The 27,432-nt window shown below is 40.4% G+C and overlaps 1 protein-coding gene across 2 annotated transcripts; it reads left to right on the top strand.

Moving 5' to 3' along the window:
• The first annotated feature begins 142 nt into the window (after window positions 1-142).
• Window positions 143-25,754, top strand: sigirr (single immunoglobulin and toll-interleukin 1 receptor (TIR) domain). Of its 2 annotated transcripts, none has more exons than XM_039753435.1 (10): window positions 143-481; window positions 7,714-7,874; window positions 8,005-8,191; window positions 9,714-9,841; window positions 10,005-10,145; window positions 10,385-10,528; window positions 11,357-11,459; window positions 14,682-14,832; window positions 15,006-15,180; window positions 24,140-25,754. In XM_039753435.1, exons 2-10 carry the CDS (start codon window positions 7,862-7,864, stop codon window positions 24,322-24,324), a joined length of 1,227 nt encoding a protein of 408 aa, XP_039609369.1. In that variant the 5' UTR covers window positions 143-481; window positions 7,714-7,861; the 3' UTR covers window positions 24,325-25,754. The 2 variants fall into 2 exon arrangements, with proteins under 2 accessions (XP_039609369.1, XP_039609360.1); XM_039753426.1 differs by having other exon boundaries at window positions 7,620-7,874.
• The last annotated feature ends 1,678 nt before the right edge of the window (window positions 25,755-27,432 follow it).

Here is a 27,432-nt window from a genome sequence, read left to right as displayed (position 1 = left end):
CCATTTTGTCACGATCAGGAAAAACCCGATGGACGAGATTTATTAATACTGTATGCTGAGTTTACGTTTGTTTCCTTCCTGTTCGCGTTGCTTTTATTAGGAAGTGCGGGACATTTTCCCCGGCTCTTAAGTGCACGGTGTGTAACGCCGGAGTCGCATCGCGCGCTCAGGTGCGGCCAGGTGTGTCACGTGAACCACAACACCTGCCACCGGGCTAGCCAATAGCAGCGAGAAGTGTGCTAGTCGACCACACCGATAGCCAATAGCGAGCGACAAGACACCTTTGCACAGGACAGCCGGTGGTTGGATGTGAAGCTGGGAGGGAGAGATGAGCCTGCAAGTCCCCAAAAGCGGTCGAGCCTGTGAGAATAAGCATCACTAATTCTGGAGCTGAAAGCTGCGTGGTTGACGGATAGGGGCACAACTGAACTGTCTACTTTGCGGATCTTCGAGGGAAAAAATGAAACAGTCGCTGTGTCAGGTGCGTAAAACGTTCGCGCTTGTCCGAGGGAAAAGATCCGGCGGTGGGTCTGCAGCCAAATGGGTGAACAGACGACACTCGTTTCTCTTCCTTATCGGTGCTCGTCAACCAGGGGATCATTGGAAGTGCCTAAACAAGTATTCGTGGTACTTTACAGACAGGTGTCATCCTAGCCAAAACTGACAGCAAACGACAGATTCGCTTCATCGGGGTCCTGCGCCCACACGGACGTGTTTCACTACTTTTCTTTCCCACTAACCTCTGCGTTGCAGGAAGTTTTGTTTTGTGAGATCCTTAGTGATGTCAGCTCGAGGGGAATAGTCATTTTCATATCATTTTTAGAATTTGAGGAAGTTTATGCGCTCCTGTTGTGGTAACAGATTATCAGTGCGAGCCATAACGACGGGTAGGTGGACTTCAGTACAGGTGTTATTGGCGGTGAAGGGTCTTGTATCGCATACTTTTGACCACTGCCCGGACCTTAAAATCTCAGAACTGGGTGTTCAGCGTTTGCGTTATGCGTATGCTCTTCTCATCTTATTGTCACATAACGTGGTCATTTTGAAGGTGTCGGCGGCACCAGCACCTCTGAACACATGGTGCCTCATCTGGCTTGTCGATTCGAACTTAAAGAAAACTCGGAGCCTCGTGTGTTCTCTTTGCATTCTTAAACTGATTAGCGGCAATCGCGGAATTTTAGACGCGTTTTATACAATTAGGGAGGTTAATGATGGAGTTTTCACTGGACGGTAAGCAAAATCATCACACCCACCCCTCACTAAGTGAGGCTCGTTCGGAATCGCCTGTTTAGTAACGTGCAAGGAAAACGGGAGTAGATGTAGCGAAATCCATATAAACATGGCGAGAACATGCATTCTGTACACAGATAGTGTCAGTGCAAGGTTAGTGCAAACCACGGCCCAAATTTCACAAGGCAGCACTAGTTACTGTGCCCATCCGGAGTGCCTGGCTGTTGTAAGCAGAGGGGCTGACCTCTACTATTACTATGCTGTAATTTGATTTACTTTGCAGTGTGTCTTGACTTGGTGTCTGTGCTGTGAATAGCGCTAAATAAAGTGCTTTGGTGAGTTGTATATGTATGAATATAGTATATATGCTTAACCCATATTTTTCTAAATGTGTTTGTGTACGTGCAGTGGTTGTGTGCCTCTTTTATTTATTTATTTTATTTATATATTCATTTATATATATATAATAGAGAGAGAGAGATATTATGTATATAGATAGATAGATAGATACTTTATTAATCCCAAGAGGAAATTCACATAATCCAGCAGCAGTATACTGATACAAAGAAACAATATTAAATTAAATAGTAAGAAAAAATGAAATATGTGTGCATAAACAGGTTTATATTAATTCAAGATATTCTGTATTCTGTTTACAGGATGGCCTTTTGTGTATTCTGTTGTATACTCTAGTGGACAGCTTTTTTTTTATAATAAAAAAAAAAAGAGGAAAATCCATCCATTGTGCAGTGCAAATGATGTATTTTTTCTGATTATTCTTTAACATAAAAATGAACAAAAATAGTTGATCATTAAAGATTCTTAATCCAACTGGAAACACTGTAATTTTCTCTTACTCTCTTAGGACATGGAGTTTGCATAACCGTAAAACTGCTTCTGTTTTTCTCACTGCGGTGCATTTTACAGGAGCCTACAGACAATTGTTTACTGAATAGTTAAACAATATAACAATTGGGTCCTTTATTAAAAAGCACTACGGGATTGGTTCATTTTCTGTTGCGTTTATTATGAAAATGTTTTAAGGTATAGCACTTGGCGCCACCAACCCTGAACGGGGCACCGATTTGTCACCGTGCAACTTGAATGTCTTCAGGACTGGAGAGAAAAATGGATACCCTTTGCAAATCCTCTTGAGTAAAGGAAGAAAATCCGAACTTCAAGTAGGGTGATAGTTGGAGACCAAAAAGACACCGAATAGTCAGATCTTGGTAGGACTGAGAAATGGGAACGTATTTGGTTAAGGCTGCTTTAATTGCCTGTATGTAGAATTTAAGAATGCTCATCCACTTGCAAGTGGTTTTGATTTCACTTGATGTCAAAAGTGCCAAATGTTAGGTATGCAACAGTGAAGCAATGTTAGCATCTGACTTCGACAAGCCTTCTGACTGTCCATTTCCACATGGGTGTAAAGCAGCGTCTGAGGTGTTTCCAGCACACATCATCACCCAGCAATGTGGAGAGTAAACACATCCACAGTACAGAAGGCCTCCTGGTGCCCGGTGTCATAAACATTAACAAAGCCTGAAGAAGAGCAGCTGCTGTTAAGGCTTTTGCAACTTGAGGGAATGACTCAGGGGTGCATCAACTCAGCCAGTGGGCTTCTTATAACTTGTATTTCTACAGAAGCCAGTTATTTGACAGCTTCATGTCACGATGAGACTTGTATTAAAAGGCAGAAATTCATGTTGTCCAAAATTGAACTCTGTAAACGACTGCAGTAGTGTGTTTCTTTGTGTCGTATGCAAACATCAAAAACAAGCAACATGAAGCTCCATTGAACTAAAGGCCTGAATGGTGAGTATGGCCTTTGCAACCAGTATGGTGACCATCATGTCTTATAGGAAATGTTGCAGCTAATTTTTCACGGTGACCCCAAACCCCCCCCAACAACCCAAATCCAACAAGCATCTGCTGTTTTTCAAGTCATAGAACATGAGCCTTATCGCTAAAAAAATATCGCAAAATCAACAAGCTGAGCAGAGTGCTGTTTAACATGTAAATAATCGGCCAAGGATTTCCTGGTGCGCTGCGTTCATTCGCTTTCACTTGTACTACATGTGCTATTTTTATATACATCTCTTTTAAGAGTAATTGGGCGAAACACAGAATGTCATTGATTCTGGCACCATGATATGTTCCCTTTATGTTACTGACAATTTAAAATGAGCATGTTCATACATGGAGCTTGACAGTTTGGGTGTTTTTGGCCATCTTTGGGTGTAATTGCTGAGCTCTGATAGCAGGACAGGAGGCGCACTCAGCTGAGGGTCTGAGGACGGTGACCTTGAAGTCTTCATGTTGAAGCTGCGTGTGGTTTTTGTTTGTAGGGTGTGGAGCTCTGAAGGGCACTGGCTGTGCAGCACCAGGCTTGTGAGAGCTGCTGACCTCTAGAGGCCAATGGTGATGCAGTCGGTTGACTTTCTGTCAAAATCAAGATTGTTTAACTTTTTTTAAGAAAAGATTTACCAGAGCTGACCTTTGATGGTCATTTAGTAGTTTTAGTCCAACCGCAAAGTCTAAGTTTTCTTCTTACTTTTTGTTATTTATGCTAAGTGCAGCAACAAAGGTCAATTCGTTGTGTGCCAGTATTGACGAATGTTGAAACCTGCTACCTGTTTGTCTGTGTGTTATATAGTGCCTTTCTAATCTTTAAACAGTAGTAGCAGTAGTTGGCTGCATGGTCCTGAGATCAAACCCTGGGCCTAGAGACAGTTTGGAGTTTGTATGTCCCACCTCTGTCTTTAGCTCTCTTCTTCCCTTTGTCTGTTATTGACGTTTCACTGCTGGACTCCTTCATTCCTCCTTTAAAAGACCTGCACACCCTTTCATGGTGATTGTTCTACTTAGCTTATTCAGTTGGTCTGTAACAGTTGTACTTATCCTCATTTCACTGTGCTGTCTTTTCTTGCCGTTTATCAACTTCACTGTACTGTTGTCTCGTTCTTTATCTCAAGTACATTGTAGCCTGTTTGTATGTGCTTGTATTTTCTGTTTCTGCTGAAGTTTGTCATTTATTGCTATATAAAGTGCCATGTATTCTGTGAATTGAGCTAAATAAAATAAAAACTTAGCAATTCTCCACAAATACTGTAGTTTCCTACCCAAGGCCTGGATACTGTTTTAATTGACATCACTCAAGTGGCCTGGTAGTTCAGCATTGGAGTTGTAGCCCATCCAGGGTCTTATGGAATAAGCTTTACCATCTGTGTGAGCCTGCATTCATAAAATTGGATTGACTGTCCACAATGCTCAATAATGAAACACTGCCATAGCACCTAACCAGGTGGGCTCTGTGCTCTTTTTAAATTAAACACTCATACATGCATGCAAACGTACAACTCAGAAACGTAATCCAGTTCAATTGTTGGTGTCCTGGAGCCAATCCTTGTAGCATAGGGCACAAGGCAGCCCTTCTCTGTTAGTGCACACCCGGACACTCACAGTGTGGCCAATTTAGATTTGCCAGTTCGCTTACCATACACATTTGGGGGTGTGGGAGGAAACCAGAGTGTGTGAGCCGTCACTTAGTCTTTGATTTCATTCATCACCATTAAAAGCTTTAATGGCTCGTCTAAATATCAAATTGAAGCAGTACAGTTTAACAGCTGCACGACTTGAAACAAGAACACTGCCCCCATAAATACTTTTTGAAAAGAACCAAAATCAAGGACCACAGCACTGTGGGAGGAAGTCCACACTGTTGACCAATCAATTGTGAAAAGTAGGAGTCTTCAGCCTCTAGGACAATGTCACTTGGTGATTGTGTCACATCAGTGGACCCTGCTTAGGGTCCCTTAATTAGACATCAGTGTTGTTTTATGTGCTATTTCTTTCTGCGCAGAATGATCCTACTTTTGGTACAGGTTTGCCTCTGGTCAGTTTTATTTACTAAAGTAACGTTTGTTTAATTAATGCCATGCTGTACATTTGTCGCTGGTTTAAAGATGGCCAGACGATTGCTCAAGTGTGTTTCATTGCGACTTGGTTAGTGAGCAAAACAATTTGTGAGAAATTTGAATTCTCTGTACAACTCTGCATTTTGGTGTGTCTTCATGTTGAAAATATGCAGCATGCCACGTTTTTGAAACCCGACTGCACTCCTCTGCAGTGATGTGAACAAGACTCAAAAATAGAATTGTTTTTACCAGTGTGGTATGAATTATATAAGCTTTGTGCAGCTACAGAAACAAAACAAGCAGGTAAACATGGAAGTGTGTATGAGGCTTTAGGAAACCGTGTGCCTTGTTTTCTACTCCTAAAAACTTCTTCAGTGAGTTTCACATTTCCCAACTGCTGAAACAAGTTTTAGTGTCAGCTTTGTATAAAGCAATGCAAATCGAAGCGTGCCTCTTTTTTACATCACTATCCTTGCCCATTTGCTGTTTATGTAGTGCCTTTGTAAAGGAGCAGCACTGTAAAGCAAATGGTTAAGCTAAAATCTGGCTCCAGATGCATAAGATGCTCATTGTTGTATTGCATGCTAGAGTTGGTTAATTTATTTCCTTTTTTCCTCATTTCTCTATCCATGGTTTTTGTCAATATACTGTATGCTCTGATTAGGTTCATAGAGCATTGAATCCCATCAGGACGCCCATCGGAGTCCATCAGTCAGAATACAGCAATGCACATGATGCCAGTATACCACAAGGTATGCCCACTCAAGCCAGAGTAATGCAGAACAGTCCAACAGAAATTTAGTTGGCAAAGCAGTTCACATAGATGCACAGGCACTCTACAATAGTCAGAATAAAGATGTAAGGAGTAGTAAAGATAGTAGTAATGAATCTGCTCTCCCAGCCTCTCGGTCACGCAGCACAATAAGCCAAATTGGATTAATTTTGTATTGTCCCAAGAGGGAAATTTTGGTTTGTCTATTAATATTATAGAGAGGCCAAGACCATAACAGTAAAAACACGTCCTGAAGAATACAGCCATCAAATATTAACATAATATAATAGCAGTGAGCATAATACTCGGACATATTAGACATAAAACTGAAACCAATACTTAGAGTTGACTAATTAATGATGCAAGTGATAGCTGTTCATTCTATGACTAAAGCCTGTCAGTGTTTAATATAGTTGAATTTATTTAGATGCTTAGTAGCTGCTGAGATGAAGGAGTATTTGAACTTGTTGCTTTTTATCTTTGAAACCTTGAACCTGTGACCTAATGGCAACAACTGGAATTGAGAAGTGGATGAGTCCTGCCTCGGAGAATGCACTCTGCTTTCCCTAATACTTAAATATCTGTTCGATTTAAAAGTTGAGACCTTGTTATTCTACTACTGCATTTTACAATTGGATTTATTCTGTCTTTTGTTTAAGATTTCCTAATCAGGGCAGCAGAACATAAGTAAAGACAGGCTCAATACAAGATTTATAAAAGGTTGACATCATGGTAGGACTCGCATTAAAAAGATCTACTTCCTTAAACAGTAGAAGCTCTGCCATGCCATTTTGCAGCCACTTCCATATTTTGATGAAAAGTTTGTTTTGAGTCTGTGGCTATCCTGAGATATTTAAATGTGTCAAAAATCTCCCCTGCCTGGTTTGCACTACCTAACCTTTATGCATAAGGGAGTCTTGGGCAAAAATGGACAGATTTTCTTTAAAAGAATAGAATGATTTACGGTTCATATCAGAAAGGTGCATCTTCATGTTGGGAGGGTTTAGGATTTCAGATGGCTGGGAGGTGGAGAGTTTTACTTGATTTCCCCCTAAATATTTTAAATCCTGCCTCACAAAAATATCAGATGGACAGGACGTAATGAGACTAATTAGTTACTTGTGGATCACAGGGAAGATCCTACCATTAATTAATTCCATAGCATATCATTAGATTCTGACTGTAAAAGTGGCATTTCACAGAACATGCTCGCATACATTTAGAGTAATGCAATTCACCATATTTTTCTGGCAAATGTATAAAAAATCATGCACAGCCTACACTTCTATGAGGTGGTTTCTCAGATGTTGTAATTCAGAATGTATATATATTGACATTATAGGCTAAACTGAAAAGCAAGGCTCCATTACTGTGTTGCCATAACGTGGACTTGTTAGCACTACTGTGCAGAGCCAGCAAATGAAGTTTATACCAAAGGGTAGGTGGATGTTTGGAGAAATGCTCCACTAGATCTGAATGTTAAGGCTGAATGTGGTATGGTCTGTCCTTTAGAAATTCACCTTCAGACTAGTCTGGTCTTTAAGGATTAAGTCACCTGCCTAGTCATAGCAGGTTGAACTAAGTGCCTATGATTGACTAATTTCTATTATCTAAATGCTGGCTGATGCCAAGTGGCATTTAAAAAGAATAACAAAGTTGTTTTTCTTTGTTAATGATGATTTTGATTTTTACTCCTTTAGATCTGACCAAGCTTTATGTGCATTCTGTCCCTTCATTTGCAAGAGAGAACCAATAGCTTTGTTCTTATGAATGCAACCACCTCTTTGGTTTAAGGTGCTGACATTTTCCGAGTCTTGAACTTCTGGAAGAGCCTGATAGAAGAGCAGGCGCTATGGGATCTTTATCATTGTAATTGTCGGGGGTGACCGAAACAAAAGACTGCACCTATTTCCAAAGGTCCAGGTGGCTACCAACTGCAATAATGAGCACTGTGGGTAGGTAAACTTCAGCAGTTATGTAGCGCCATTTGGCACTGCACCCCTGACTTTTTTACATAAAGTTTCAAGGTCATAGTGTGACACTCTTTCCTAAGAACCTTGTTTCCCTCTGCTTCTCCCTACACAGATTGCAGTCACCACCCCACCTTCCTGTCACCAATAGGGCAGCCCGTCTTGGAGCCTCACCTTGGCGAGCAGCTGCTGCTCAACTGTTCTGTCAAGATCAACAGCACTTTGGAAAGCCTTTGCAATTTCACCATCAATTGGTTTAAGGATGGACTGGTAATTCCTACAAGCAGCAGTGTGTCCGTTCAGTAAGTCACAAGGAGTCTCTGCTAAGTTTTACCTAACTTATGATGTTTTGGTGTGTCTGGGTGCTTTTTAGTCTTTGAGAACAACTCTATCATTCATTTACATTAGGGTATGCGTGGGCTGAAACCCTATCCTTGTTAGTTCTTGGCCAGTATAGCTAAAGCAGACTCTGACCCTCCAGCCCTGAAATGGATTTAGCAGGTTTAAGAATGGTATGTGTGTGGGTGTGTTTGTGTGTGTCCTGCGGTGGGTTGGCACCCTGCCCAGGATTGGTTCCTGCCTTGTGCCCTGTGTTGGCTTGGATTGGCTCCAGCAGACCCTCGTGACCCTGTGTTCGGATTCAGCGGGTTGGGAAATGGATGGATGGATAGAATGGTATGTTATGTAGATTCAGGAAGCCACAAAGAACAATGTGCTTTCTGGGGTGACTCATTTTTGGATGGGGTGGGTGCTTAGTTTAGGGCTGTGCTCTCAAACTACTGTCCTGGAGGGCCACAGTGACTGCGATTTTCATTCTAACCCTTTTCTTAATTAGTGACCTGTTTTTGCTGCTAATTAACTTCATTTAAATTAATTTTAATTGACTTGCTCTTGAAGATGCAAACCCCTTAGTTTGTTTCTTTTTACTTAATTAGCAGCCAAACAGTAATGAGATACAAAATGAGCCAAAACATGACCAGCAAACTGTGCCCATCATACAGTATCTGAAAATAAAGAAGCCGAAGGTCTCAGGAATGTTGATCTGCTCAGGTCCTCAAAATATTTTAACAGCACTCTTAGAAATGAGAAAATCAACAATTTCGGAAATGTATGGTATTACACAACGAGAGCAGCGACAAGTAACGGAATTATGTGTTTAACGACAAGAATCTGTGCCTAATTAAGCAACCGGTTAGAGTCTGAGGCCCTGACTTAGTTGGTCTTCTGTTGGCTCACTCATTTCACATTTCATTTCTGTTTGGGTGCCGTTTAAGGAAAGAGAAATGAAGAAATTCAGGGGAACAAATGTTTAAAAAAAAAAAAGAAAGGTAAAGGAGCTTATTAGCAGCAAAAACTGGTCACCAGTTTAGAAAAGGGTTAGAATGAAAACCTGCAGCCACTACAGTCCTCTAGGACTGGAGCTTGAGACCACTGGTTTAGGGCATGTGACACTCCATTAGAGTTACAAGACCCTTCTTAGCACCATAAAGGCAGAGGAGTAGTTAGTAGAACAGTACAAGAACAGTTTTAAGTATTGGGGTTTATTTCTTGCTGACAGAAAGCCACTCCTATGTGCCAAGTGTATTACATGAAGCTTTGAATTATTCAGCTCCTCTTCCTAAACTCCACCACAACAATACATAGTTAGTTTTCTTGTATACGGGGCAATCCTCATTCAAGTTTGACCCCTCCAGTGCGGACTTGAGGATCAATGAGTGTGTTCCCATTCTTGGTAATGCTTTGCACCTAAAGTCAGTAGACATTTCATATATAGTTCTGTATTTAATGTTATGAGACCTATCACTTTGTCTTTTAATCCCTCAGAAAAATGAGTGAAACATTTGAGGTTATGCAAAGTGTTCTAAGTGTCAACATAACCGATGACCAAACATATGGAGTCTTCAAGTGTGTTCTGAGTGATTCTACAGCAGAGTTCACACTGCAGAAACCAGGTAAGAGTGTGAGAAGAGGAGGAGTGTTCTGAAAACTTCAAAAGTAAATACTGTACTGCTGAAAGTTCGAGTTAATTTGAGATTCTGTTGTGCACCACTCATGAAGCCTCTTATCTTATGTAATGCTACCTGCTAATGCAAATTGAACTGCCTGTTTCTGCAGGGAATGCGAACCATGTAGCTGCTGTCATCGGTGCCCTAACTGTTCTTCTGGTCCTTGTGTTGATGACCATCTTGTATGTGAAATGTAGGCTGAATGTGAAGCTGTGGTGCAGAGACAAATATGAAGACTATGATGCCAATGGTAAACCACTGCTATAGGGTTATCGCTTTAGTTTGGGGTGGTGTGCTAATGTTATTGTGTACTTTGTGCATAGTTAATTGTTTATAGCAGGGCAATCACCAAGTGTTTGTGTGCAGCCTATACTTGCTGGAGTGACTTTTGGGTAAGCGTAGTCCTTGGCAAGGTACATACTGTGAAATTTGTCACTGAATATAGCACGATAATAATAAATGTCTATATGCTGTATGCTTTGACCACAGATGGAAAGCTGTATGATGCCTACATTTCTTATGTGGACTCGGCCAATGAGAAGAAGTTTGTGAACTTCATCTTAAAGCCTCACCTTGAGAACAAGTACAACTACAAACTGCACCTTAACACTGGTGACATTCTACCAGGATCAGGTAAGCTGCTGTCAACAGTGGAGATAAGGAGTATGTTTCTCCTCCCCGCCCTTTTTAGGTGTGGGCAACTCTTTGTGTACAATGTGTTGCTTCAAAACTTGTTTTATACTTACTCTTGGAATACAAAGAAGTAAAAGATAATTAGAGAACTACGTAATTCCTGTCTAGCAAGGTTTTTTTTTTTTTTCCTATGATGTGCCTTGCACACCTGACTGTGCATGGGCCAACATAAACTTAGTTCTCTATGTTGGCACAGCTCTTGCTCTTTTAGTTTGACCTAGGAGTGCATAAACAGCTCCCTCTCATCACTCACTGAAATTGAGCAGATTTCTCTCTGTTTTGAGCATCATTTTCCTATGCATGCATAAATTATGAGATATGAAGAAAACTGCTGAAAACTAATATGATCAAAAAAATATAAAATAAGTTAAGATCGGCCTTTAGAAAGTGCAGTTGCAGATTCCAGTTTGAAAGGATGATAGGATCCTTGGAAGTAAAAATAATGGATGCTGGGGTTTAATGCAATGTTAGATTGCAGAAAGGAACCCTAAAGGTGCATAGAAATTTCACAAGATAAGAATATGTAGGTACCAGACTATTAAAAGTATCGAGCTCTATCTGTGGTCTGGTGGGACTGGACTCCAGGGCTGTAATAAGCAAGTTCACTGGGTAAGGCTGCAGAGATCTGACTGTTGAAGCTTGAGACGCTCAAGCTACAGGATTTGTAGCAACATGTACTAATATCTAAAAGGACTGAGTTCTGCTACTTGAAGCCTGAAGGTTTGTAATGTTAGTTATATTTTATTTATTTATTTATATTCCTGACAGAGCCCTCAGCCGAGCTGCTGATGAATGTAAGCCGTTGCCGCCGGCTTATTGTGGTACTATCACAATCTTACTTGGAGCAGGACTGGTGCACTAACAACTTTAAGTGAGTACAGAGCATTTTAGAAATAATAGTTTAGTCACCTGGCAACGCCGGGTGAGAAAGTGAAAAGGCAAAAAATAATTACATAGCATATCTTACCAAACTTTATTATCCTGAACTTGTTGCAGTTACTACGCAACTATTGTTTTGTGCTGAAAAACCTCTTGAGTTTTTTTTTTTTCCTTGTAATGTAAAGAACACTTACATGCAGTAAATAACTCCAGTGACCGTATGGCTTGGGAAGATCACAGAAAATAAAGCACAATGTAATTAACGGGAATCAAACCAGGATTTCTCATTTGAAAAGTGAACTTGAAAAGCAGCCGTCTCAACATGTGTGGCATTGTTTCTCTGTTGACACATCAAACTGTAGTACAGTCTTGCGCCGATTTATATCCAACCAGGTTAAGGAAATTCGCACTTAAGGGGCATAGGAAAACAATTAGATGGTAATGTTCCATACCATTGCCAAATCCAGCTGCAGTAATAAATCTTCCAATATTATTGTTATTTCACAGGGACTTGTATGTTTTCTGACTCTTGAAAGATCCTTCAAAGCTTGTTTTGACATGGACTATTCCATGTGACTACATGTAATGCATTTAGCCTGCACTGCCTTCCCTACACCAGTTTTATTCAAAATTTATGGTTCAATGACCCAGTTTTGCCTTTTTTAAATTCATGATATCCCACTAGTAGCAGCTATCAACCACACCCTTGGTGAAACAAATGTGATAGGATTGTGTGGTGAAACAAGCTCACTTAGAGAGAAGGAAACGTATTGCTCGTCACTCTGCCAATAGTTTAGGTGACCTGCTCATGAACCAGTGACTGCAACCTGGAACCCAGTGGCTGAGAAACACTGGCTTAGGTGACATACTGTGACCCATTGGCTGCGCACTCCAGTGGTTGAGAAACTTGCCTTACATGGACGCACCCTGTGGTCACTGAGACGTAAACAACCATTTGTGCTGCGCCTTACTGGCAGTTAAAGTATACATACTGGTGACCCACAGCAGACCCAAACGGACTCAACTGCGATGACCTGTACACTTTGTGACCGAAATAAGCCCCAATTGCTGGTCTCAAATGGAGCTATAAATCAGCTCATGACTTTATTTCATATCTTTCACCAGCAAAGAATTGCTCAGGTTTGGTGCTTCCACTATCTCTTGAGCCGTCCACTCTGAAGAGATCACATACAAACTCATGACACTGGAATTACAAACTGCCATGCGGTTAAGGAAATCTCCCTAAGGCAGAAGCAGATGTGGCCACTTAGCCTGTGATAGAACTTTATTTTATGAAACAACTCTTATTTAGCTGACCCTGTATACACCGCTCCCTGAGTGATTTCCGAATAAGCCCCCAGATGTCCCCAGCTAGGAGCTCCTCAAAGTTGAATCTCCTATGGTCGGTCTTGAATCATCTGTCCCAAGACAGCAGAGAAGAGACACAAACTCATGATGTTGGATTGACAAGACACCACTTCTACCTCTGCACTAATCTCGGTTAGCCATTGTCAGTAATCTGATTCCTTTTGCTGTGATACAGCTTTTTTGTCTAGTGAGTCTCTTTCAGCTACTTATGCTTGAGCCACTTGATTCAATACACTTCTGTAGCTACCCTTTCACAGCTTTGCCTAGGAATTATATTTTTTTGTAAATGTAAAAATAGGAAAATGATTGTTTAGATTAAATACAATTTGTGACTCCAGTCAGTCCTAAGATTTGAGTCAGCTGTGTGGTTACAACCAGTTAACCAATACCAAACCATTTCTACCACCTGGGAGAGCAAGGCCAAAAATCAATGTAAAAAAGCCTCACTTATGCAGCTTCAGTTATAACAGAGGGACAGTGCCAAGTAGATTCTATTGGTGATGTAATGGCAATGCTAACAACCACACCACCAACACAACAAATGTGGTTGTGTTTCTTTGTTGATACAGTAGATCAAATGGTATTATTTCATACTGCACACTCTGACCTCAAGACATTGTCTCCAGTGGGTCAAGAAGTGAAATCATAACTCCATGATCATAATTTGTAGTGAGAAATACCTGTGTCCAAGTTTCGAGTTTGTGGCTTGAAATAAAAAGCTTTTGCATAAAGATCAAGCAAAGCAACAGATTGTGCTATGCAGATACAAAGATTAATTAGTCTGAAGCCCTTTGCCACTTACTGTGCCTGCCCTGCTTCTGAAAAAGTGACTGGACATAACGAGTACTGCTATAGCCTGTTAGGCTGCAGATGGTCCGTTCTGCCAAGATTGGTTCATTGGTGGACTAGGATGGTTATTAATTGTTTTAAGTGGTCACTGAAAATACCTGTGACAGGGTTGTGATGTAGTCAAAGCAGATGACCTGTGAGTGTTAAACATGATTAAGATTATCTGGCAGAACACAAATACAGAGGATATTTGCCACCTGCTGCCAGTCTAATGCATGTTCCTAGGGGGCAAGCTTGGAAGTCATACAATTCAAAGTATTGTTTCTGTTTGAACAAATCCACAGGTAAAAATGTTGTTATGGTCCTTTATTGGAGCAGATTTCATAAGCAGCAGATCACTAAATGTCAAGCTGAAAGCTAAGTGTCACTGTACGTTGAATGTATAAGTATGTTTTGGAAATCTTTGGTTATGAGAGTGTTTTTTTGATGAGCTATAATCAAAAAACATGGCAATGGAACATGGCATCTGTTTGGTACTGAATGGGTTTTCAGGAAAACAATTTCACCTTACCACCGAACAAACCCCCGCCCCAAAACAACGCCTACTTCTACTCTTTTGACCTAGTTTGCGTCTCAGAGTGCCTGTAGCCTAAAGTTGATTTTTAATTATGGATGCATTGAAAACTTTCACAGTCCTTTCCTGGGCTTTTGCTGTAAACTTAATTTGCTCATCCAAGATGCCTATACATCTCCTGTATTCTGATGGTTTGTGTCTCTTTTTTTTTATGGATTTCTCTTCCAATTTTTTTTTCCTCATCTTTCCTATGCATCCCCCATACCCATCAACGTGTTAGTAAGTATGTTTTGTGAAATTACTGATCTATAGCTAACTGTACATCACCACTGTGTTTATCTCTACTGACCGATCCATGATTTGGTCTAAACCTCTGTTACTGCCATCTGCTGAATTCTGCAGTTTAGTTTGTTTTTTTCTGGGGTTGCTGTCGCACAAGTACTAATTGATAGAAGGTTTAATGGAGTCTTCTTTTGCCTTTAGGGAGGGCCTCTGGCGTCTCACTGAGCTCTGCAACAAGCCCATCTTTATTCTCTTTGAAAATCAGTACAGACTGGCTACTCATCCGGCTGTCCAGCTGCTTAGGGAGCAGAAGAGGAGCATCACACTATTAGTCTGGAACTCCAAGTCTGTGGTGAGATGAATTGGGGGTTTGTTGCTGAATGTCTGCAGTGACTTGATTACTATCCCCCGACTAAATGTAATGGCTCCTCCATAGGTTTCTTTCCAGTTCCTTTCTCTTTCAGAAAGCTATCACAAAACAGAGTTTTTATTATCGTCCACTTTCTGTTGTCTTCTCTTACACAGGCCCCTTCTTCAGACTTCTGGAAGGAGCTGGTCTTAGCAATGCCTCACAAGATCAGGTATCACAGCACTATGGCTGACCCTCAGGTTTTTCTCCATGATGACAAGGACCCTATGCTAACTGTCAATCCTGAATACCTGGACTGTGGTTCAGACTTGGACCCACAGGGAGATTTGGGTGAGGATTTTTAAGCTTTTTTGTTTGTTTTTTTTTTAAGTTCAGGGAACACCCATTGATTTTGAGATTATTGATCCATGTTAAAAGAATGCAGTGCTTCAAGCTTTCTTTATAGAAGCCCATTGAGCACTGAGATAAAGATTACAAAGCTGGATCAGAATGTGTGAAAATATACTTGAGCCTAATCTGTCCAGTCTCATTTTATCTGATGCACTTCACCATGACTATTCTACAAATCATCAAATAGCATTCTGAGGGGAAAATGTGGTGATCAATTTTATAGTATACAGTATAGTTTTAAGATTATTGCGCCAAACTACAAATTACAGGCTCAACGTCGTCTTAATCTTTAAAATAGTAAAGGCGCATGCATACACATTATAAGGTATATTTTATCCTATACCGTGTATATATGTTATACATACTTTCTCAAACCTGCGTAACCCAATTCGGGGTCACAGTGGGCAGATGCCTACCCTGACTGCAGTTAGGTGCATGACACAGATAGCACTATGGGAAGGATGCTAATTAATCACCTAGTCCAGTCACATTGACATTTTCTAGCTTAGAGCTGCTAGTTAACCTAACATGACCATGGAGAATTTCGAGCTGCACATAACCACGTGTAGCATTCAAACTCTGAATGCTGGATCCATAACATGGCAGTGGAAACCACTGCACCATTATGCTGCCCATTTTATTTTAGAACATAAATGTTTATATTTATTAGACATTAAAATGAAAAATAAGTACATCTAATTTAAAACATCTTTAATAATTGTCAATCTACAGCAAGTGAAGAAATAATTTTTTGGCCAGTATTGGTCTACACAATGGCACAACTAGAGAATGCAAAACAAAATAAGGGCCCTTCTAGGGCCTTACTGAATGTAAAAGGGGATCACTCGGGTGTGAGGAACTCCCCAGGAAATGGTGGCACTATGGACATAATGAGGACCATTAAATCAAGTGATAGACAGAACATCCGATATTCATGAAGGTAATTCTAACAGTTCCCTGGGTGTCTGCCTGTTATAATTAGTGACAAGAAGAGTCCATCAGTCTCACTTTTTATTTAGTATCCAATGATCTTTTCTTATTTTCTATATCAGTAGGCAGTTGAGAGGCAGAATATTACAGGGGTTTAAGGGACAAGAAGGTGTAAAATAAATGCAGGAGTTCTAATTTCTTGGCTTAAATTTGTTTTGGTTTTACCATTTAAGTTCCATCCATCCATCTATTATCCAACCCGCTATATCCTAACTACAGGGTCACGGGGGGGGTCTGCTAGAGCCAATCCCAGCTAACACAGGGAGCAAGGCAGGAAAAAAACCCCGGGCAGGGCTCCATCTCACCGCAGTGCGCACACACCAAGCACGCACTAGGGACAATTTAGGATCGCCAATGCACCTAACCTGCATGTCTTTGGACTGTGGGAGGAACCCACGCAGACACAGGGAGAACATGAAAACTCCACGCAGGGAGGACCCGGGAAGCAAAACCATTTCAGTTAAATCATTTAATTTTAATATATGTGTGGAAAAAAAAGTTAAGGCAGTTTTAGTAATCCTAACTCAACCTTTAGCATTGAGGCCAGTGTAGTGCAAGTTCTGATTGATGTTAGACTTTCTAGAGGATGGCTTGGAGGAGCCCTTTTTCTATGAGGACTACATCAGCAGGAGATGCCAGCTGATCCAGCAACTCAAGCTCAGTGTCGCTGAACTTGAGGAGGACTTGGCTGGCTGGCATTGTAGTAGACAATTGGAGGACCTGACCCAGGTGTCCTTTACAGAGATAGTGTGCACCCCTAAGGTGGCGTGGAAGGAGATTCTATACCAGATGAGTAGAGATAGGTGGGTCACAGTCACAAGGCGTAATGTAAAGGGTGCACACACTCTGGGGGCATCAAGTGTCAAACCATTTACAGGTCCTTGTGGAGTGTCTCTGAAGATTCTGAGGTGTTAGGCAGGGATGAGGAGCCCCAACAGGCCACCTCAAAATCGGTTCCCAGAAAGAGAGAGGTAGTGATATTTGGGCACTCAATCATTAGGGAGATTGAAGCACAGGTTTGCTCCAGGGACAGAGAATCTCGCATGGTCTGTTGCCTTCTGGGTGCACAGAAGGGAGACCTCCCTGAAATGGTGGATAGTCCCTTGGTCTGATCAGGGGTGGATCTAGTTGTCATTGTCCATGATGGAACAAATGACATACATAAGGGGTAGTCTGTTAGTTCTGCGATCCAAATTCAAAGAGTTACATGCCAGGCTGACAATCATAAACTGACAAGATGGTCTTTTCTGAAGTTCTGCCTATACCATGCACAATTCCAGGTAAGAGATCTTGGTGTAGGTAGAAGGGTTAAGTTTATGGTGCATTGGGACTCCTTTTGGAACAGATGGGACCTGTTCCACCGCAATGGGTTACATTTGAACTGAAGGGGCACTAATGTGTTGGGGAGGCATAAGAGTAGGTTAGTTGAGGATTGTTTAAACTAAGGTATGGTGGGGACAGGGAGTTTAGGAAAGGCCAGGTTTAGAACTGTACATGGAGGAACTTACCATATTGTAAAAGTAAAAATGCATAGTAATGTAATTCTAAACAAACATGTAAAACAAGTAACACGGTAAAAATAGCTTGCTTTAATGTTAGAAGTATCAAAAATAAAACAAGTGAGTTGGAGTATATTCTTTAAGCAGGATATACAGAACAGAAAAGGAATTGTGGTTGCTGTTTATGTCAAACAGAATTTAAACACAAATCCTCTTTAGCTGGACATTGAACCCCATCCTAGTAAGGACATGTGGCTTCACCTGGAAAGCATTAGGAAAAGAGGTCTTATTTTAGTAGTGTATTACAGACCACCCAATGCAGACAGTAATTTTATCACACATCTTTTTTTAGTAATATTAAAAAGGCAAATTTATAGGGGGATATTATAGTCATGGGGAACTTTAAGTATCCGAATATTAACCTTAGGATAACCTTGCGAATAGCGGAGCACTCAAGTAACCAGTGACTGTTTTTTAAGACAGTATTTTAAAGCACCAACATGGGGTGAAGCATCCATAGGTTTAGTATTTTGTAATAATCGGGATAGAATTGAGGGTGTAGAGGTGATTGAGCCACTAGTGTGAAGTGACCATAATATAATACAATTCTCAGAGGTTTTTGAAGAGTGCTGATGCAAAGACTAAAGCTGTTAAACATAACTTTGGTAGAGCAAATTATAAACAGATGCGGCAGTGTCTGAGGAGGATGGATTGGATAAGCTCTAAGGGTAGAGACCATCAAAGAGCAGTGGAACAGGTTTGAAAATGTTTTACATGTAATGCAGAACAGGTACATACCTGAATTTGGAACTAATAGGAAATTAAAAAAAACTCTGCATGGATTAATAGTTTTTTTTAAAAAAAAAAAGCTGTCTAAGGCATACAAGACTAATAACTCCAAAGTGAATCGTAGGGCAACCATTAAGAAGGATATTAGGGAGGCTAAAGGACAGTTAGGAAGGAATATAGCAGATAAGCTGAAAGATGACCCAAAGAGATTCTTTCAGCATTTCAGTAGTAAAAGATCAGTCAAGGAGGAGGTGAAGCGTGTCAGGAGTAGTAAAGGGAAATTAAAAAATACAGACAGTGAGATAATGAATGCTCTAAATACACATATTTCTGAGGCCTTTACAAGTAAGGAAATGGATAACTTTCCAGCATACGTGACATTACTAAGGAGGTACTGAGTGATATAGAAATTTTAGAGGGAGACATACTGCTCAGAATGAATAGGCTGAAATCAAACAAATCTCCAGGACTGATCATATTTACCCTTGAGTTCTTAAGGGGTTTAGCATATACATATATAAACCCTTCATGCATCTTTTTAGGACATCACTGTGCACTGGGGAAATTCCAAAGGACTCGAAAATAGCAAATGTTATCTTGTTACATAAAAAGGATGCTGTGGCAACTATAGGCCAGTAAGCTTAAAGTGCATCACAGAGAAATTAATGGAAGGAATTATTAAGGATAACATTGAGCAGCACATGAGAAGTACAAGAATTTTTCTGAAAAGTTAACATGACTTCAGAAAAGGGACATCCTGTTTGTCCTGTTGAAATAAAATTGTATGATCAAAGTGGAGCTGTGAATGTGAAGAGTTGAACACTCAGTGTTTGTAAAATATATAAATCATCTGACTCATAATTGTATGTTTTGCCATTGAGTTTCATGAACACCACTTTCTTTGGACCATTATTGAGATAAACGTATTTCAACACACCAGTGGAAACGGGAACTTTTGGAAAAAACGTCTTAATTGTAAAATGTGTTAATGTGTTCAGAATAAGACTCGCACTGCTACATAAGACCAAATAAATGAATACCATTGACCAGGATAAACCTTTTGGGCATCCTTACCAGCTTGTTTCACCATCTACAGCAGCAGAACTGGGCTGCTGTTCAATTACAGCAATAGTAAGAAGAATTGCATGACATATGGAATTGAGTTTTTGGACTGACAAATCATATGTTTAAAGTTCAGTGCAAACACAAGCTTTAGCTTGTTGCAGGATCCTTTTAGTATTGGCTATACACAGTCTTTAACAAGAGTTGAACTAAATTAACTTTGCATCCTCCAGATGATGACTAGGGGTTTATTGAACTTTACATTAATCAAATTTTACAGGAATTGAAGGAATTACTGCTTATTTCATAAAAGTACCCCTATAAACCTGATGTGTCCAGTTTTAGACTTCCATACAATTTAATCTGTAATTGTGATTCCTCATTAGGTATTGGTACCATCCATTTGTTCAGTAATCTGCTATACTTTGAGTTCCAGAGTATGGATGCAGGAACCAGAAGCCAATCTGGACATCATGAATCAGAAAATTGTTACTGAATGTGTAGGACACTGTCTGTCACAGGATGTACTCACTCATGCTGGGGGAGTCACCAATCGAACTGTCTTTTGACACTGTCACAATTCAAGCACATATCCTCTTAGTGTGAAAAATGCAAAAATTAAATTAAAAAAAAAAAAATAATAACGCTACCAGGTAAGACCAGTAGTGATTTGGACACCCTAAAGAAAAAACAGTCCTCGGGAAGATGAATATTGTTTGGGGAAAAAAAGATAAAATTGTATCAATCAATCAATAAATAATAAAAATATATAGGACTAGGTGTCCCCTGATGTGGACTACTGCCCAGCAAATGCTGCACTTCATATAAACATTTTTTTAAAATCAACCAACAAATTCTCTCAACTGCCTGTTTTCTCATGATCATCCATTCATTTAACAAACCTATGTACAAACCGGATTCCAAATAAGTTGGGACACTAAACAAATTGTGAATAAAAACTGAATGCAATGATGTGGAGATGGCAAATGTCAATATTTTATTTGTAATAGAACGTAGATGACAGATCAAACGTTTAATCCGAGTAAATGTATCATTTTAAAGGAAAAATATGTTGATTCAAAATTTCACGGTGTCAACAAATCCCAAAAAAGTTGGGGCAAGTAGCAATAAGAGGCTGGAAAAAGTAAATTTGAGCATAATGAAGAGCTGGAAGACCAATAAACACTAGGTCAATTGGCAACATGATTGGGTATAAAAAGAGCTTCTCAGAGTGGCAGTGTCTCTCAGAAGCCAAGATGGGTAGAGGATCACCAATTCCCACAATGTTGCAGAAAGATAGTGGAGCAATATCAGAAAGGTGTTACCCAGCGAAAAATTGCAAAGACTTTGCATCTATCATCATCAACTGTGCATAACATCATCTGAAGATTCAGAGAATCTGGAACAATCTCTGTGCGTAAGGGTCAAGGCCGTAAAACCATACTGGATGCCCGTGATCTCCGGACCTTAAACGACACTGCACCACAAACAGGAATGCTACTGTAAAGGAAATCACAGAATGGGCTCAGGAATACTTCCAGAAACCATTGTCAGTGAACACAATCCACCGTGCCATCCGCCATTGCCAGCTGAAACTCTACAGTGCAAAGAAGAAGCCATTTCTAAGCAAGATCCACAAGCTCAGGCATTGTCACTGGGCCAGGGATCATTTAAAATGGAGTGTGGCAAAATGGAAGACTGTTCTGTGGTCAGACGAGTCATGATTCAAAGTTCTTTTGGAAATCTGGGACGCCATGTCATCCGGACCAAAGAGGACAAGGACAACCCAAGTTGTTATCAACGCTCAGTTCAGAAGCCTGCATCTCTGATGGTATGGGGTTGCATGAGTGCGTGTGGCATGGGCAGCTTGCATGTCTGGAAAGGCACCATCAATGCAGAAAAATATATTCAGGTTCTAGAACAACATATGCTCCCATCCAGACGTCATCTCTTTCAGGGAAGACCCTGCATTTTTCAACAAGATAATGCCAGACCACATTCTGCATCAATCACAACATCATGGCTGCGTAGGAGAAGGATCCGGGTACTGAAATGGCCAGTCTGCAGTCCAGATCTTTCACCTATAGAGAACATTTGGCGCATCATAAAGAGGAAGGTGCGACAAAGAAGGCCCAAGACGATTGAACAGTTAGAGGCCTGTATTAGACAAGAATGGGAGAGCATTCCTATTTCTAAACTTGAGAAACTGGTCTCCTCGGTCCCCAGACGTCTGTTGAGTGTTGTAAGAAGAAGGGGAGATGCCACACAGTGGTGAAAATGGCCTTGTCCCAACTTTTTTGGGATTTGTTGACACCATGAAATTCTGAATCAACATATTTTTCCCTTAAAATTTCTCAGTTTAAACTTTTGTTCCGTGATTTATGTTCTATTCTGAATAAAATATTAGAAGTTGGCACCTCCACATCATTGCATTTTTTTTTTTATTCACGATTTGTATAGTGTCCCAACTTTTTTGGAATCCGGTTTGTAATTCAAAGTAGGGTACTCACAGCCTTGACGGCAGTATTATAGACAATGGAGGAACCAAACCTGGACCAGATGCCAGCCCATCTTGGGACACACTAACCAACATACATGTCTTTGGAATGGAAGAGAAAAGTGAAGAACCTCACATTGATGTGTAATACTGAGACCTCTGAAGTACGGTATTAAACCACTGTCATACTGAGAGATAAGAAACAAAGGTTTACTAATAATAACATTACCCACAATTGTATAAATATATGAATACATCAAATGACATACAAGAATTTCACTTTGCTCTGTACCTGTGACCACACTGACCCTATAAACAACAACCCTGCCTTTGTTCTTTTTATGGGAAGTCGTAAAAAGCATTCAGCGGGTACTCAGCGGGTAGTCAAATGTGACCTTTATTACCACAGAAAAGTGTATTTTTTATCTTTCACCTTGGTGTGTGTTACTTTCAAATAATTATATGTAGTGACCAACACAAGAGAAAGTAAATTTTATCAAAGGTAACCATGGCTTTGATGATGGCCAGAGGCTGCTTTGTTCTTATAATAATAATAATAATAAGTTACATTTATAGAGTGCCTTTCACAAACCCAAGGTTGCTTTACATAGAGTAAATAAAAAAAATTCATAGAGGAAGAAAGTTTTCAAGATTTAAAGGTGCAGAATGAGAAGTAATTGAAGAGACTGAGGAAGAGAGTTCCAGAATTGAGGAGCCATAGCACTAAAGGACCTGCCTCCCATGGTGGAGAGTCTGGTGCGTGGGACAGTAAGGAGATTACTGCTCGATGACCTGGGAGATCAACAAGGAGTGTACGGAGCTAGGAGCTGAGTGAGGTAGAAGGGTGCAAGGTTATGACAGGCTTTGAAGGTGACAAGCATAATTTTGAATGTAATCCTTGATGGAACCGGTAACCAGTGAAGCTGCGAAAGAACAGGGGAGATGTGAGCAAAACGCTTTGTGTGGGTGAGGACTCTAGCTGCGGAGTTCTGAATATACTGTAGCTTTTGTATAGATTTTTCAGGGTGGCAGTTGAAGAGGGAATTACAGTAATCAATGCGAGACATTTTGAAACAATGAACCAGAGTTTGCACAACATTAAAGGACAGAAATGGATGGAGGCTGACAATGTTACGGAGGTGATAGAATGAAATTTTGGAAAGGGACCTAATGTGTTGCTCAAAGTTAAGTGATGAATCGAACAAAACACCAAGATTTCTGACAACAGGAGCAGGTTTGACAAGAGTACCATCAACAGAGAAATTGGATTCCATAGAAAGTTGGGATTTTGGAACCACCAGTAACACTTCAGTTTTATTGGCATTAAGTTGGAGAAAGTTCTTTTCCAGCCATAGCTTAAGATCAGTGATGCAGTGAGTGAGTGTGCTGGGAGGTGAATCTGTAGGGGAGTCTGTACTAAGATATAACTGTATATCGTCTGCATAACAGTGGATGTTAAGGCCATGTCTGCAAATAAACTGACCCAAAGGAAGGATATAAAGTAGAAAAAATAAAGGCCCAAGGATTGAACCCTGGGGGACACCACGCAACACAGGTGAGGTGAAGGATTTATATCGGCCGAGTGTGACAAACTGTTGCCTATTTGGGCGATATGATGTGAGCCATTGAAGGGCTAAGCCAGAAGTGCCTACAGCCAAGAGACATGACAGGAGGATTTCATGATTAACAGTGTCAAATGCTGCACTTAAGTCAAGAAGGAGGAGAATATATTCTAATTTTACACTTGGTTGCAATAGTGACAGTACTGTATCAAATTAGTGTATGAAATAAGTTTTATTGTTAACTTTCACAATGGGCCCAGTCAGAAGACCTCCCAATAAAATAATCCTGTAATTTGGCAACATTAGCAGGTATTCCCAAGTGGTAGGTATTGATATGAGTACTCGATGTAGTTTCAGAGAGAAGAAGAGGCATAACTCATCCAATACACTACCTGATTCTGCCTTGCTGAGCCAATAGGATTAGGTCAGTTTCCTCTCTTATAGATGCTTTTTTAAGTCTGGTCAATAACAGCCTGCTACTTGTTTTTTATGGTTTGCAGGTGTTCGAGTTCCAATCTTCAAAGGCCCTCCACCCAAGGTTTCAGCCCTTCCCAATTCTGTAACCCACGTGCCTACTGAAGAACTGGAGCAAAGGCACAGTGAAATTGACATTTCAGACCTGGGTTCCCGCAACTATGGCGTGCGCACTGATTTCTACTGTCTAGTGACAGAAGAGGAGTTCTAAAGAGGACAGTCATAATGTTCAGTGAGCCACCAGCATGGTATGTAGTCCAGTTGGAGGTGTACATGTCTCAGAATTGGACTCCTGTGCCAGACCGTTCAGGCAATTCTTTCTTCAGGCCAGTTATTGGCAAGAGTCTGGGGATTTGGAAGACAAAAGCTACACATCGTTTTTCTTTACATCAAGTGTTTGAAGAAGACTGGATGCAAAGAAGGCCCCATAGTACTTCCTGTTTCATACAGGCAGTCAGAGGCAGTTAAAGGGGAATGCCTGTGAAATAAAGGCTTTGGAGCCTAACAAAGTTCACATGGGCCTTTAAAATTAAAATTCTTTACCTTTTGGCAGTTCCTACTACCATAAGACTTCTGTGTCTGAGATTTATTGTTACTAATTAATCACAGGCGCTGAGGGAGTGAAGGCAGTGCCTCCCAAGGGTTGCTGCTCCTTAAGTGTTTTGTGACTGGAGAAAGAGAACAGTGGCCCTTTAAAAAAGTCTTTAGTCACTAGAGGGCAGTAAGTATTCATCTCTGAGCTCAAGCCCTCTCTTTCAATTGTGTGCTGAAACCAAAATGGCAGTGGGAATACATATTGAACCTTTTATGTATACTAAATAATGGATACAGTGCTTGCTTTTGAATAGTTCTTAGAAAATATACATTTTGTAAATTTTACTTTCTATGTATGGAACAAGCTTAATTTAAAGTGAATAGCATTTGCCTGAAAGATGGAACATTTTAATGCCAAAAATTCTTTTGTCACCCTGCATTTGGGTATAAACCAAGCCTGCACTGCTGCTATAAAGAAATGCGCCTTTTCTCCCTAAAAGTCTCTTTAAGGTTGCATTAGGAAAGTGGGTTCAAGAAATGGATAAATGGGCTAAGAATGGTCCATGCCTGATGGTACATCCTCTCACACATTTTCTGATTTAATTACTTGTATTAAAGACAGATGTCATTTACAACAGAACATCCAAACGTGTCCTCACAACAACTAGAAATGCTATGTTATCAATTATTCAGATCAAAAGGAGTTACACTAACGAATTGTACTCTACTCCTTCTGTAGGACTATGTGAATACATGTCAGAGACTGCTGTCTGGTTTACCTGACTTCACTAGGCCAAAAGGCCATGAAGTTGTTATTCAGTAATTTGCCAATTTTTTTTTGTTCCCATTAAGTGTTTTTCTCCTATTCTATAACAGGTAGGGTGCTGCACATGAAAGCAGAAATTGCTGTTTCCATTCCAGCTTTCAGCTTACTGTCTGACCCAGAAAAAGTCACTTAATGTATCTGAGCCCCATGTCAATTAGTACACATGGATAGATGAATGAATGTTTGATCAAGAGTACAAAGCACTTATAATAATGTAGTGTAATGTAATATATAAACAATACAACATCAAGTTAAAAAAAAAAAAAAACAATTTCCATTCTCAAAAATCAAGATATATGTTAACAATTGCAGTGAGGCCTGATTTTCTGACTCAAATAAATGTGCTCGCCAAATCAATAAAGTACATATGCCAGAAACCAATGTACTGCTTTTCAACAACAGTCCAGTAGGTGGTGTTAGAAACACCCCTACTCTTATGTGTGCTTCTGTTCATGTAAACTCTTGATGCTGCCCAGTGCTTTGCCTCTGAATATTAAAGGCTCTGATTGGGTCACATTAAGCTCCAACATCTTGACTACTAGGCCTAGGTTCTCCTAACCCTGCATTCTTTGACTTTATTACATTGTAGCAGTCAGATACCATGTACCCAAAGCTGTCTACAGTAGATTGACATCTTAGAGTGGTTTAAAAGAATATCATAAGAAAAGTATATAAATAAATGTAGCATAATATGTCCTTGAGAGCAGCTCTGTTGACGAAAGCTCTTCACTTAAATGTGATGTTAAAAATATTTACTTGCTGAACAGCTAACCACAGTCTCTGTGGCAGGCTCCATTTTTCTGGAGCTGTTTTAAAATATCCATCAATTTTCTGAACCAGTGTAATCCAGTTAGTGGGTCATTGAGGGTCGAAGCCTGCCCCTTTGCAGCATTAGGCACAGGGCTGTAGTACTGCACACACATTCATACGTTCACAGTTGGTCCTAGTATTCCCCCTCATAATCTCTGCATGCTTGGGAGTTGGAAGGACGACTGTAATGACTGGAGAAAACCAATCACACGAACAAAGAGGAAGATGTGCATACTCCATTCAGTCAGCAGTTTGGCCAGAGTTCAAACTGAGTCTCTTAGAGCTGTGAGGCAGCAACAATATGCTACCTGTAATCGCTTGTCTTTTGGAACCCCTGTGGCTTTCAACATTGGTGAGTCAGTTTGCATCAAATTGATTTTCATTGTTTAATTAGATTTTTTCCATATTCTGCATTTAGAAAAAGCAGCAGTGTTAGATTTACATTCATAAGAAAATTTTAAATACTAGCCGAAGCCCACCGTAGCATACGGTTGTGTAAGAATTGGAACGGAAAATGGTGAGAAAGGAATTCAGTATAACAAATGCTTAGGAAACCACTGTTGCAGTATGACGAAAATAGCAAGGAGCGAAACCAATGCCAATGGTCGAGAGAGTACCTTCCTGTAGCAGGCTACGGAACACATAGACATATATAGATAGACGCCGCATTCACTGTGTTGCCCAGTCGACACGTTAAGTCAGAAGCGCGGCCGCCCTATTGTGAGTGGTAAAAGTGCCACTTAAACTAATACAGGTAGACATGGAAAGCGGGTTTTCTGATGAAAAAACAATAACGTTTTATTTATTTATTTATTTTATTTTTATTAATTTTATTACAATCCATACAAAGCAAGAAAAATTGAGTTAAGTACGTTTTAAACAGTATCGTTTACATACAACAGATTTTGGCAAATCATTTACATGCAATTATTTATATCCATTTATACGCTAAATGCGTGCGTATCCCATGGTCTTAGAGTTGGTGGGCAGGGCTCTCTGTCTTGCGTGCGCGTGGGCGGGGCTCTGTGAGTTGGCGATCGTGCCTCTCTGTCTTGCGTGAGGTGTAAAGTCAACATGGCTCAGAGATACATGTGGACTTTTGCACAGACGACAGCAACTAAGGCTATGTTTGGTGAGTTGTTGCGTGCC

This window comes from Polypterus senegalus, chromosome 1 (assembly GCF_016835505.1).
Source record: "Polypterus senegalus isolate Bchr_013 chromosome 1, ASM1683550v1, whole genome shotgun sequence".
Taxonomy (NCBI): Eukaryota; Metazoa; Chordata; class Cladistia; order Polypteriformes; family Polypteridae; genus Polypterus; species Polypterus senegalus.
Note: the sequence above shows the minus strand (reverse complement) of the source record. Positions and strands in the feature narration are given on the sequence as shown.